The sequence below is a fragment of the Phacochoerus africanus genome, chromosome X, assembly GCF_016906955.1.
Source record: "Phacochoerus africanus isolate WHEZ1 chromosome X, ROS_Pafr_v1, whole genome shotgun sequence".
Taxonomy (NCBI): Eukaryota; Metazoa; Chordata; class Mammalia; order Artiodactyla; family Suidae; genus Phacochoerus; species Phacochoerus africanus.
This window is the reverse complement of record NC_062560.1, coordinates 100798531-100812628: the sequence shown is the minus strand read 5'-3', so window position 1 is coordinate 100812628 and position 14098 is coordinate 100798531. Positions and strand designations below refer to the sequence as shown.

The window sequence follows — 14098 nt, the reverse complement described above, 5'->3', positions numbered from 1 at the left end:
TGGCAACCACAAGTCTCTTCTCCAAGTCCATGATTTTCTTTTCTGTGGAAAGGTTCATAGAATGGAATTTCTAAAATGTAAAGGTGCTAGACTGTGAGGGAAACGCTCATCCGAAGGCCTGATTTTAATGAAATCGGTCATGTATATTCAGATATGAAGACCTAAATTGGTAATTGCCTGAACCATCTGCTACTGATGTAACAGGACCAACTGCAAAGAAAACAACTAGCATACAAATGTGATGAAAATTATTTGAAATTTGTATTTTCATAAGCACAATAAGAATGAATTTCCTTACATGTCATATGTTTGGAGACACACATTCTGGTGTGAAATATTTTAATCCCACATGTTATTTTAAAACACAAAAAGAGTGTGTTGTACAAACCTACCCTAGAGGTTCCTCAAAAAGTTAAACAGAATTATTGGAGTTCCCTGATGGCTCAGCAGGTTAAGGACCTGGCATTGTCACTGCTGTGGCTCAGGTCACTGCTGTGGTATGGGTTTGATCCTGGGCCTGGGAACATCTGCATATCATGGGTGTGGCTAAAAAAACAAAAACAAAATAAAACCCATAGGATTACCATATGACCCAGAAATTCCACTCCTAGGTATATACCCAAGAGAAAGGAAAGCACATGGTCAAATACATGTACATGCATGTTCACAGCAGCACTATTCACAAGAGCCAAAAGATGGAAACGGCTCACATATCCATTGATGGATGAATGAATGAATAAACAAATTGTAGTATATATGCACAATGTAATATTTAGCCATAAACAGAAATGAAGTACAGATGCTCTGTACATGGTAGATGAACCTATTACACTCAATGAAAGAAGCTTGGTACAAAGGATCACATAGTGTACGATTCCATTTATGTGATTTATCAAAGTAGATGAATCCATTGAGACAGAATGCATAGTGGTGGTTGCCAGTGGCTGTGGGCAGGGGGGAAAAGAAGCAGCTGCTTAATGGAGATGGGTTTTTCTTCAATGGATATGTGAGCCGTTTCCATCTTTTGGCTCTTGTGAATAGTGCTGCTGTGAACATGCATGTACATGTATTTGACTATTTTGGGACAAGATAGAAGTCGTGGTTGCCCAACATTCGGAATACACTAATTGCCACTGAGTTGTTCAATTTGAAATTGTTAATTTTATAGTATGTGAATTTCACGTTGATAGAAAAAAAAAAAAAAACACACCTCACCTTGCCCCATAGTGTGGAATATGTGGAACTATGTGGGGAATAGGATGGTGTTAATTTGTGTACAAGCAAGCATTTTTTGTTGTTTTAGGAGTTTTTAATAGATGCCTTCTCATTGTGGCAAGTTATACCAATTTTCCATTTGCAGTAACAAGTATGAAGTTTTCCTCTTGGAGTTCCCGTCGTGGCTCAGTGGTTAACGAATCTGACTAGGAACCATGAGGTTGCGGGGTCGGTCCCTGCCCTCGCTCAGTGGGTTAACGATCCGGCGTTGCCGTGAGCTGTGGTGTAGGTTGCAGACGAGGCTCGGATCCCGCGTTGCTGTGGCTCTGGCGTAGGCCGGTGGCTACAGCTCTGATTCAACCCCTAGCCTGGGAACCTCCATATGCCGCGGGAGCGGCCCAAGAAATAGCAACAACAACAACAACAAAAGACAAAAAAAAAAGTTTTCCTCTTAAGATAAATGTAAATTTTTAAAGAGTTGATTTAAAGAAAAAAAACAAATAATAAAGGTAGTAGTGAGATGACAAATGAAGACCATTTACAGATGACTGAAGAATAGGAAACTCTGAGTATCATTATTGGAGTTCCCTTGGTGACACAGTGGGTTAAGGATCCAGGGTTGTCACTGCGGTGGCTAGGCTTCAATCCCTGGCCCTGGAATGTCTGTATACTGCAAGTGCAGCCAAAAAAAAATCATTATCATGTTCAAGCCAATTAATTTTTATCGGTACCTATTAGGTTCTGGATGCTGTTCATCACAGGTAAATAAGATAGTGAGTTTTGCCTTGGATACTTTCAGCCTAATAGGGGAGATTAGCCACATCTCTAAATAATTTTAAGAGGAGGCTGAATGTGCTGAGTACAAAAGCTGAGGTCAAGACTAAGTACCTGTTGGATTACCAGTACCATTGAAGAAAATGCTCGACTATATAGGGAGAAAATGAAATTTGCTTCTGACATTAGGAACAAGATGCAAAAATAAATAAAATAATACATGCAACAGACAGTGTTTTCAAGTCCCATATGCTGTGGCCCTTTTTGACTCCAAAATTTTTTCTCAGTCCTGGGCTCCCCCAACAAGCTCACATGTAAAGATAGCATGCAGAGAGAGAGGGTTTTTTTTGTTTGTTTTTTGTTTGTTTTTTTTTTTTTTTTTGCTTTTTAGGGCCACACCAGCAACATATGGAGGTTTCCAAGCTAGGGGTCCAGTTGGAGCTACAGCTGCCAGGCACAGCCACACCAGATCCAAGCTGCGTCTGCGACCTACACCACAGCTCAAGGCAACGCCAGATCCTTAACCCACTGAGCAAGGCCAGGGATCGAACCCACAACCTCATGGTTCCTAGTTGGGTTTGTTAACCACTGAGCCACGACCTCCATATGCCTCAGGTGCAACCGTAAAAAGAAAAAAGAAACAAAAAAGACAGAAAATAACAATAACATAATATACACACTATTAATATTCTCACTTTACAGAAGAGAAAAGTAAGGAATAGAAAACTCAAGTGACAGGAGTTACACAATGAAGAAACATTGGAACTGGAATTTGACTCCAGACAGTCTAGCTCTAAAGTCCACTATTTAAGCCCTCTCTTGGAGTTTTGGTTGTGGTGCAGCGGAAACGAGTCTGACTAGGCCCTGAAAAGCAAAAAAAAAAAAAAAAAAAAAAAAAACTTAGCTCTGGCATCCCCTCTGGGAAACTTGCTGGATTCCCAGCCAGCTAGGGCTCTCCATATGCTTTCATGTCCCCTCCCCCCTCTCCCGTAGTGCACCTCCCATTGTATTGTTTTTGTTTGTTTTTTGCCTTTTTAGGGCCGCACCCAAGGCACATGGAGGTTCCCAGGCTAGGGGTTGAATCGGAGCTGCAGCTGCCAGCCTACACCACAGCCACAGCAACGCCAGAGCTGAGCCGTGTCTGTAACCCACACCACAGCTCATGGCAATGCTGGATCCTTAACCCACTGAGCGAGGCCAGGGATCAAACATGCATCCTCATGGATCCTAGTCGGATTCGTTTCCACTGTGCCACGACCTCCCATGTATTGTGACTGTACTTGATATTCCCTGGGCTGTGACTACTTTTAGGGTTCTGGGAAACTGCACTTACTCATGTTTGAACTTCTGGCCTAAACACAATAAAAAATAGATGCTTATTCATCGTTTGGGGGATGAATTAATGGCCTCTGCCTGTAGAAAGTTAACTTACAGTCTTTTTTTAGAGGTGAGTGCAGCCAGAATTTAGAAAAGAAGGCCTTGGGTGAGTGTTGGAGAATCCACTTAGGCTTCAAAAAGGTAGTTTGATTTGCAACTTAAGAACAGAGGGGCGACCACAATCTAGGCAAAGGGAATGTTTTATGAATTGAATGGATGGTTAAAAAAAAAAAAACAGCATCTCCAAAATAAAGAGCCCACCTGCCCTCGGTCTGTGTATAGAGGGAGGAGGGAGGTTGAAAAGTACAAGTAGTTCCCAACCTACTCAATGGCATGACTTCTAAAGATTTAATTACAGGAGTTTCTGCAGTTGTGCTGTGGGTTAAGAATCCAAGTGCAGGGAGTTCCCGTTGTGGCTCAGCAAGTTAAGTACCTGACGTTTGTCTCTGTGATGATGTGGGTTCGATCCCTGGCCTCGTTTAGTGGGTTAAGGATCCGGCATTGCCAAGAGCTAAGATGTAGGTCACAGAGGAGGCTCGGATCCCGGGTTGCTGTGGCTGTGGTACAGGCCAGCAGCTGCAGCTCCGATTCGACCCCTAGCTTGGGAACCTCCATATGCCTCAGGTGCAACTGTAAAAAGAAAAAAGAAAAAAAAAGACAGAAAATAACAATTTTTGGTGAGGATGTGGAGAAGATAAAACCCTCACAACCTTGCTGGGGGAATGTAAAAAAAACGCTGCAGGTATGGCTGTAAAAAAAAAAAAAAAAAAATCTTATCGCAGCGTCTCGGGTCGCTGTGGAGGTGTGGCGGCGTGGATTTGATCCCCAGCCGGGTGCAGTGGGTTAAAGACCTGATGGTGCCACGGGGTGTAGGTCGCAGCTGAGGCTTGGATTCCATCCCTGGCCTGGGAACTTCCATATAGGACAGGAGCGGCCGTAAAGCGGGGGGGGGGGGGGGGGGAAGCAGGAGTGGCCGTAAAGAAGGGGAAAAAAAAAGCTTCATTTGATACATCATATACATGAGGGTGAGGTTTCTGGCCCAAATATTGTATCAACCTACTGAAGTAGCTGATCTATCCCTTGGGCAGTACTAGCTTGGGCTCCAGGGCCTGGGAACAGGGGGTCAGGAAAGGCACGGTGGCTTCTGGGCTTGAAGACACAGTGGTACTGGAAGTTAGTTAAGCTTGGTTGTTCTCCCGTGACCCTTTCTGCACCTGAATCTAATCTCAGTTTCTCTATCTCTAGTCAAGATTCTCTCTCTGGCAAGGCCCTCTACTAACTTCCTTCAATAGCACCTCACCCAAGGCTACCAGGATGCCAAGAGGCTCCCTCTCACCCACCAGCCTTCCCCATTCCCTGAGGGCAGAGCTCTATGGAATTTGAACAGGACTGAACTCATTCACACCAAGGTGTGAAAAACTGATAACCACTTTGCCCTGGCAGTTGTCCTTGGTACAATTTCTAGACTTCTTTTTAGCAAAATGAACCTGTAATGGCAGGAATTTCTGGCAGTAGTACGGAGCAAATAATAAAAGAGAGAGAGAGGGTGGGGGGAGGGGGAGGGGAAGGGAGGGAAGAGAGAGAGAGAGAAGGTGGGCACAAGGATAGGAGAGACAGTTTATTGGAGGGAGAGCTGGTACTGTAGGAGAAGATATCTGGGAACAAGGAAAACCTCTGCTCATTTCCCCTTCCATTCTACCTCCCTCCCCCAAAGTGTTTCAGTGTAACATTTCTCTGTGGATTCTCTTGAATCCATAGAAACTATACATTGCAATAAAAAAAAGTGTAATGGCAGTTCTGGGTACAGGGGGTTTGGTGTTTCCCAGTTGTGTGCAAATCTGGGATGACTTACGATGGGAAATGGGATAGAGTGAGTAAGGTGGGGCTGGGCTTGAGGGGACCTTGAAAATGGAGTCTTACATCCACAGAAATAAGGAGTAATGGAAGGTCAAGATAATGAAAGCAACAAGGAAGGCATAATTAATTCTAAATTTTGGATGAGGAAAGATGGCGAGTCAAGTTCACTCTTGGTGGTGGCGCCATTGGTTAATACGGAATCCTATTTTTTGCTACTGATTTTTCGTGGTTCTGGGACTTGTTCCTAACTGTTAGTGTCTGTCCCCTTGGCTGTCCCACTGATCTCCGTGGCTTCCAAGCCAATCTTTCCTTTAGGATTCGGGATCCTAGAGGCTTTTATGACCCTTGTATTTCCAACCAGCCTACAGGGACTTATACACTACATTTCTGTGTCCCAGTGGCAAAATTCAAGTCCAGTGTTAGCAAAACACAGCTCCCTTTTATAAGATCACATTATTTTCATTTAAATAAAAACCTCCAGCCACTCTAGCCATACCCCAGAACGCAGCAGAGATAGCGGTTAATGATCTGCATCAGTGAGCCCTCACAGCTGCAGAAGCCACCGCCCCCTCTCCATCCTTAACTCTGCATGTGTTAAACCTTGTTGTGAATAGGCTCTTCCCTATGGGGAACTGCTTTGTTCATTATGTTAATATCCTTGCCATTTCTACTCTGCCAGTGGCACAAAGGGGGAGGCCAGGAAATGGGGCGAGAAAGGGATTTGAAGCATTTCCTTAAGCCTAAATAAATTATAATTCTCCTATGGGAACATAGGTCTTTAATCAAATATGTATATTTTTCCGTTTGGAAAGTTCTGGGGGCTGGGTAGCATGGAGCCCTCCATCTGTGTATTTTACTCTTGACTGCTCAGCGTACCTTCTGTGTTACTAGGTATTGATGATGTGCAGTGGCATGCTTGGTTGAATTCAGTTTTGTTTTTTTGGTCATTGTTCAATCTAGTGGAGCAGTTATTGTCAGAATTGGATTTTGTGATTTACTCTTTCATCCTCCCTGGTTACCATAATTTAATAGGATGTATCAGTACAAGTCCAAAGAAAATGCCTTTATCCTGTTCAATTAGCAGTCTGTAGAAATGACTGGCTTTAGGAGACACTGTTTCATTTTTCAGTGTTCACTGGTCTAGGTGGTGACAAATCAATGACATGCATTTCCTCGGTTGCTAGCTTGACCAATACTATCTTGACTTAGACAAATGATGATGGGCATTTCCCTTCCTCACAGTAGCGGTTTCCTTTGCTGAGCTCAGTTCAGCAGTCTCTTACTGAGCCATTCACCCCTCTACCCATCTGTCAACTGAAGGAAAACACACAACCTAAAAGTTGTGAGTTATGTTTTATTTAGGGACCTTACTAAGGACTGAAGCCTGGGAGACAGCCTCTCAGAGGCTCTGAGGAACTGCTCTCAAGAGGTAGAGGAGGAGCCAGGATACATATAGTTTTTCCTGAAGGGAAAAAAAAAATGTAGTTGAACATAAAAAGATTACTACTAATATAACAAAAAGCGACATCCAAAGTTAATTATTTTAGTGCTTTTCTCTGTGTAGGAAGATGCAAGAGTCTGGCCTCATCAAAATCATTCCTTAGGAGTTCCCGTCGTGGCGCAGTGGTTAACGAATCCGACTAGGAACCATGAGGTTGCGGGTTTGATGCCTGCCCTTGCTCAGTGGGTTAACGATCCGGTGTTGCCGTGAGCTGTGGTGTAGGTTGCAGACGCGGCTCGGATCCTGCGTTGCTGTGGCTCTGGCGTAGGCCGGTGGCTACAGCTCCGATTGGACCCCTAGCCTGGGAACCTCCATATGCTGCGGGAGCAGCCCAAAGAAATAACAAAAAGACAAAAAAAAAAAAATCATTCCTTAGGGAAAAAAAAAAAGGAGTTCCCGTCGTGGCACAGCAGAAACGAATCCGACTAGGAACCATGAGGTTGCAGGTTGGGTCCCTGGCCTCGCTCAGTGGGTTAAGGATCTGGCGTTGCCCTGAGCTGTGGTGTAAGGTCGCAGATGGGGCTCAGATCCCGCGTTGCTGTGGCTGTGGTGTAGGCCAGCAGCTGTACCTCCGATTAGACCCTCCCTAGCCTGGGAACCTCCATATGCCATAGGTGCAGCCCTAAAAAAGACAAAAGACAAAAAAAAGAAAGAAAAGAAATTATTCCTTAGATAGGCATGGTCACTATCTCGGACCAGTATCCTGTTTTTCTCCATCCTGAATTCCCCTCAGGCTGTGTTATCTGGTCCCCACAGTGGCTGATGGCTTGATGGAGGGTAGTATTTGTTGTTTACTGGAATGGAAGGAGACATTCTTGGTGTAGTGAAATGGCAGGCAATATTTTTTGTCTGCACATCCTTCATAGAGTTGTCATATACCTACTATTCTAAGCACCCTGGGAGCCACACGCAGTGTCTATCACACCAACATCTAAAGGCATCATTTAGGTATATTGTTTGCAATTGTTATTGTTTATTTATATCTTTTGTTTTTTTGTTTATTTCTTACCATTCACATCTTAGTTTAGGAAGGGGAGGGGAGGGAAAAGACACTTTCCTCTGCCCTTCTAGGTTCTTCTTGATAGTCTAAGAATTAAACTGACCACATGTAGGGAAGTGTCCTGGCAGTGGTAACGAACCCCACTAGTAGCCATGAGGATGTGGATTCAATCCCTGGCCTCACTCAGTGGGTTAAGGATCCTGGGTTGCTGTGGCTGTGGCATAGGCCGGCGGCTACAGCTCCAATTTGATCCCTAGTCTGGGAACCTTCCTTCATATGCTGTGGGTGCGGCCCTTAAAAAAAAAGACAAAAAAGGCATAAATAAATTGACATGTGAGTGACTAACAAGAGAAAATCAAATGTAATTTTGTATGTACGAGAACCCTACATACACGAGAAGTTCAAAGACAGAAAGGTAAAATGAGCTAGAGAATGGGATGGGGGCCTGGGGCTTCCAAGGTCAAGGGTCATTCACAGGGCAATAAGAGCACATGATGGGCAATTAGCTGTTGGCCCTGACATACAAATGGGCTACCCAGATAAAATTTATCTCTGATAATAACTTATTCTGGGAAAAAAGAAAACACCCCACTTTAAATCTTTCCAGATAGTTAAAGGAGGGACAAAAGTTTCTCTTGAACCTTCAGAGTCTTAATTGCCTGTAGCTCAAAATGACCCTCATACAAAAGCGACACATTTGCGGGAGGCTCCAACTGCTTTAGAAGAATAAGGCCCTTGAATGATTTCTTGCTTAATTATCATCTGCAAACTGTGCTTAGTCTTGGAGGAGAGATGAACTTAACCTCTGCTGACTTGATTTCACCAAAACTGCCTCCCCTAATTGGGTTACTGTGTGACAAGCATTGAGTTAGGTATAACAAAAACAGAAGAAAGACTCAGCCGCAAGTCTCAGGAGTTTTTGGTCTAGTGTATAGTTTGTGTCATTTTATTTTATTTATTTGGCTTTTTAGGGCCGCACATGTGTCATATGGAGGTTCCCAGGCTAGGGGTCAAATCGGAGCAGTAGTAGCCAGCCTACATCACAGCCACAGCAACGCCAGATCCAAGCCGTATCTATGACCTATACCACCACAGCTCACAGCAACACCAGATCCTTAATCCACTGAGTGAGGTCAGGAATGGAACCTGCATCCTCATGGATGCTAGTAAGATTCGCTTCTGCTGAGCTCCTAGTGTATAGTTTAAAGAAACAATGACAGTCCAAGGTAGAGGAGCTACAATATTCCAAGTGCCTTAGGAGTTTAGAAAAACTAGTACCAGAGTCTACAAGGATGCCAGAAAAGGTTTCATGGAAGGAGCTATGCTGGGACACTTAAGCATGAGTAGAACTTGGATTTGGTAGACAGGGAGGGCAGGGAATTCCAAGTGGAGAGAATATCACATGCATAACCACTGAGGCATGAGAGAGTATGTATAGTGCACTTGAGGTCTATCCCAAGAAATTACTAATTGAGGCAAAGAACGGAGCTCTGGAAATTGGCATTGGGCAGGGATTTCTGGCATAGGTGCATGTTGATCGTTCTGCAGCTTTAATCATCAGCATCCCTTATCTTCATGGCCTATAGCCTATTCTTTCCTTTCTCTGGCCATTTACTTCCCCATGATCACTGTGAGAAGACCCTTTATTCCCCCCTAAAACAAATAATACAATACAGAGGTGACTAATGAACTCTAAATTAGGTATCAGGGGACCTAACTGCTTGTTTTCCAGTTCTCTTAGCTGCTGTGTCACTTGAGGCAAGTCATTTAATAACTGTAGCTTCACTCATAACATGGGGAGGTTAACATCTACATTGCCTACCTCAGGCTCAAGGTGAAAATGAAAATGAGACTCTTACAAATTAAGAGGTATAATAAACTTTTTTTTTACTTGGAATTCTTCTGGGGGAGGCTTTCACTTAATGTTTAAAACAAGTGAGATACTTTGTGGAGTATCAGGATAGGAAAATTCAGTTAAAAAGGCATTGACAAATTGAAGTATTCTTACTTCCTTATGAACTCCATGTGTCTGCCCTTCTGACTGTGGAATGTCATTTAGCTTATGTCTATGTTTCTAAACTTGACATGATAAACTTTCTTCCCAAAGGTCTACCGTGTGTAATTTAGCTTCTTTCCAATTCTCACTATAATGTTAAGTAGTAATGGATTTAAGACTTAGGTTGGTAAGATATGAGTTGTTATATTTCATAGTCATCCTTGAATAATGGACATCTATTAGGTAGCTTGAATTACTCATGATTTAGCCTCAATCCTTTGTGATACCATATAGTGGCATGACCTAGGTTTTGTTACATTTTAGGAATATGTAAGTTGGTTATGACTCATTCAACTAGGAATGGGAGGTCATAAAACTGTGGCCTTCTATTTCCTTTGCCGTTTTTCCTAATCCAGTGACAGTACAGGCAGAGTTATTAATAACAGGAAAAGACACTTCCATTCATTTTCTTCCCTATGACCCCCACCTTTCCCATTAGATTGAGTGTTAATACTCCTGGAATCTGATAATTCACCTGAAGAATTCACTTTTGGGCTATAGAAATGTGAGCAATTGCTCCCAATATAAATACCCTGACCAACCCTTCTTTAGATCAGTGTTTATCAAAATCTATCATCCAAGAATATTTCCACAGGACAGAAAACTCTATAAACCACACAACTCATCCACTCTGAGCCACCTTACACACGCCAGAAGAAAGAAGAGGAGCACTGCTCTACATGAGATAACATGATGATGGTATTTTAAATGGGCTGTCAGTGAAGTGTTTATACTTGATTAATGCAAACCCTGTCATCAAAAATAATATGAGACCCACTTTGAACTATTCGGAGGTAGTTATTACCCTCTTTCATCCTTTTGCAACTTCTAGATGAACTAGTTCATGTGAATTTGGATAAAATGCCCATTCTAGTTCAAAATATAATATGAAATGATTATTGCTTTTTTCCTGCCAGGGCTGAGGGAAACACTCTAACAATTGTTTTATTTTCCACAAAACTAAATGATGAAATGGTCTGGCTTATTTTCACTTTGTTTTAAAATCTATGGTACCACTGATACATAGTTTTAAAACATTCTTCCAAAGAGCCAATGGATTAAATCATTTTTTATGTCCCCTAAGTACTGCCCTTTTTTGAAGATTTCTTGAGAAAAGCGTGGCACGTATCCAAAATCACATTCTTCATTTTTTTTCCCCTGTGTTTGAATTTTTTCCTTACAAGTTAGTGGAAAGGAAAGTGGTCAGTTTTTGCACTCAATAAACCAGAAAGAAGGTGTAGACAGCTTTTATCTGGGGCATTTTAAAGTCATTGAGACAATATTTTCAAGTATTAACTGCTTTTTGAAGTTATTGGCAGAAGCTGCTTAACCCACTTTCACATAAAGTGGTTGAAGAAGATGAAAAGATTTTTTATTGTCTACATAAAAGAAAGCACCATGGTTTTTGCATCCTTGCATAAATCTGAGAGATTATGTATACATAAAAAGGACGAGACAAAGCTGAATGCTAAATGCCAACTTCGGTGAACACTTGTCTGGGTGTTTGACACCGAACATAATGGGGTGTGGTTCCACAGGGAGAGGACTCTAAATATTTACACCCCAGGACACGTTGCTCTGGTAAAGCTTCTTGTCCTAGATGAATCTCCCAGCTCACACTCTTATCCCTTTTTAAACACACCCGCTTCTTACACTTGGATTTTTTCCCTTACCACTCCATGAGGTTCAAAACCTTCTGGATCCAATCCCCTGTCTTCACTCTCCCATCTGTTTCTGTGGTCTCCATGAATTCTATGTGTTTATGGTATGGACCTTCAGGTGGATTTTCCTGTTTTAGTTCAAGTAGTAAAACACAATCAGTCTCGCAGTCTCCCCCGCCCCCAGCTCTTTTTTCCAAAGATCACAGCTCCATCCTTCAGCTGTTCTGTTGATATCCATTTCTGATCAGTTCCATGCACGTTTTGAACCAGAGCTGTGATATATACAGCCAACAGTGCTGCATGGTTATACAGAGCTGCTGTCTAATACAGGTCTACTTCTCTTAAATCCATATTTTCTTTTTAAGGCTTGAGAGATTGGTAAAGAAAGTTACCAAGGTTGGTGTATACTGTGAAGTCCAGGGCGGTTTGCTTTCTTAGGCCACTTACCCTCATACTCTGGCTTTGGCCTTAGTGTCATCGCCTTGCCATTTTGCGTCCCTTTATAGGTAAAAGGTCAAAATGTTTCTTGAGCATTGTGTGCCAGACATTAGGAAGAATGCATGGCCTGTGTGATGGAAGAACATTGATAAACCATAGTCTCAGATTACCAGCGAACACATCACAGAAAAAAATGCAATTTGATTCAGGTCTAGAAGGATGAGCTGAGTTTAAGAAGTGGAGTGAGGGAGGGATAGTTAGTTCCCGTTGTGGCTCAGTGGGTTAAGAACCCGACTAGTATCCATGAGGATGCATGTCCGATCCCTGGCCCCACTCAGTGGGTTAAGGATCCAGTGTTGCCGTGAGCTGTTGTGTAGGTTGAAGACGCAGCTTGGATCTGGCATTGCTGTGGCTGTGGTGTAGGCTGGCAGCTGGTAACTCTGATTAGACCCCTAGCCTGGGTACTTCCATATGCCACAGGTGAGGCCCTAAAAAGAAAACTAAAGAAAGAAATAAAAATGAGGGGGGTGTTCCCATTGTGGCTCAGTGGGTTAAGAATCTGACTAGTATCCGTGAGGATGTGGGTTTGATCCCTGGCCTTGCTCAGTGGGTTAAGGATTGGCATTGCCACAAGCTGCTGCATTAGGTCACATGTGTGGCTCAGATCTGATGTGGCTCAGATCCAGTGTGGCTGTGGCTTTGGCTATGGTGTAGGCCTGCAGCTGCAGCTCCGATTCGACCCCTAGCCCAGGAACTTTCATATACCATAGGTGTGTCCTTAAAAAGAAAAATAAGTGAAGAAGGGAAGGGATTTCATGCAGGAGGACCTGTGGAGCAAAGGAGAGAAAGAATAAAGCAAGCTTGTGAGGTATCTAGATGGGCAGTTGGTGTTAGGAGATACGAGACAGTGAATGGGAAGAACAGATTGGCAGGCTTGTCTTGAGTTCTGAGTGCTGGGTGTAGTGGTTTGATTAATTTCTTGAGTGATTCACTCATTCAAAAGATGGCTTCTCCTAGTTCATAGGATAAAATCCAAACGTCTTTGCAGGCATGTAAGGTCTTCTGGGATGTGGTTTCTGTATATCTTTTTTTTTTTTTTTGGTCTTTTTAGGGCCGCCCCCGCGGCATATGGAGGTTCTCAGGCTAGGGGGTCCAATCGGAGCTGTTGCTGCCGGCCTACACCAGAGCCACGTCTGCAACCTACACCACAGCTCATGGCCGTGCCGGATCCTTAACCCACTGAGCGAGGCCAAGGATCAAACCCACAACCTCATCGTTCCTAGTCGGATTTGTTTCCACTGTGCCACAACGGGAACTCCGGTTTCTGTGTATCTTAAAATCCACTCCCCTCAACCCCGAGTACCCTTAACAGTCCTTCCATTTCTATTGAAGATTTTCCTGATTCTCCCAGCATGAGGTAGCCCTCCCACCTCTGTGTGTCTGCATAGACTGTTTTTTTCTAGGCACCACCTGGTAAATGCCTCACTCTTCAGCCTGGGTCACGGCACTAATTTCCTTGTTCCTCTGCTGCTGTGCAATCCTGGGCTTGCGCTGCAAATGCTTCTACACTGTATTTTTTGTTGTCGGAGTACCTGTTTGCTTCCCTCACTCAACTAGAAGCTTCCTGAGAGCACAGGACTGTGTCTTCTTCACCTTTACATCCATAGCATCCATATCACCTCACAGGGTACCTGCCTGACATGTAGCCAGTTCTTGACACATATTTGTTGAATAACATATTTGCCGAACATTTAATTTGCATCACATATAGTTTATTTTAAGGGAGTCCTCTAGAAGCAACGTGATTGCTAGATTAAAGATGAGAGCTGCAGAGAGACCAGTTCTATGCATTTGTCAAAGTAGTTCATTTGCTGAACACACAAAGAAACAACAGGGGGCATATCCCTTGAAAATTGATAAAGAGGAAAGGATAAATAAATGACTGGCTACTAGGGGCTGGGAGAGGAAAGAGTTAAAGATAATAAGGATTTAAGGTAATATGACAAATCTCAGGACAGTGACCCTTGAAAAAATAAGATAAACGTGTTTTGTTTCCCTCAGTCAGATCTCCTGGTGTTCCTATTTGTCTCACCCCACCTCAGCTCTGAAGATGAATACATTGTTCCCGTTCGGTTTACTGTTACTAAGCCTGAGGTTTGTGCGCTTTTGATCTTTATATCTGATCAGGAGTTAAGATAGGAAATAGAAATAGTTCAATC

The 14098-nt window shown here is 43.1% G+C and overlaps 1 protein-coding gene across 2 annotated transcripts in view; it reads left to right on the top strand.

Annotated features, from left to right (window-relative positions):
• KLHL13 (kelch like family member 13) overlaps positions 1-14098 on the top strand; it is a 204436-nt gene that overhangs the window by 107805 nt on the left and 82533 nt on the right. The window contains exon 3 of one of the 2 annotated variants that reach the window (XM_047765097.1): positions 13941-14033. The exons of the other annotated variant lie outside the window; for it this stretch is intronic. Coding sequence (XP_047621053.1) covers positions 13941-14033 — 93 coding nt within the window. The remainder of the gene's footprint in view (positions 1-13940; positions 14034-14098) is intronic. 2 annotated transcript variants of the gene reach the window in all.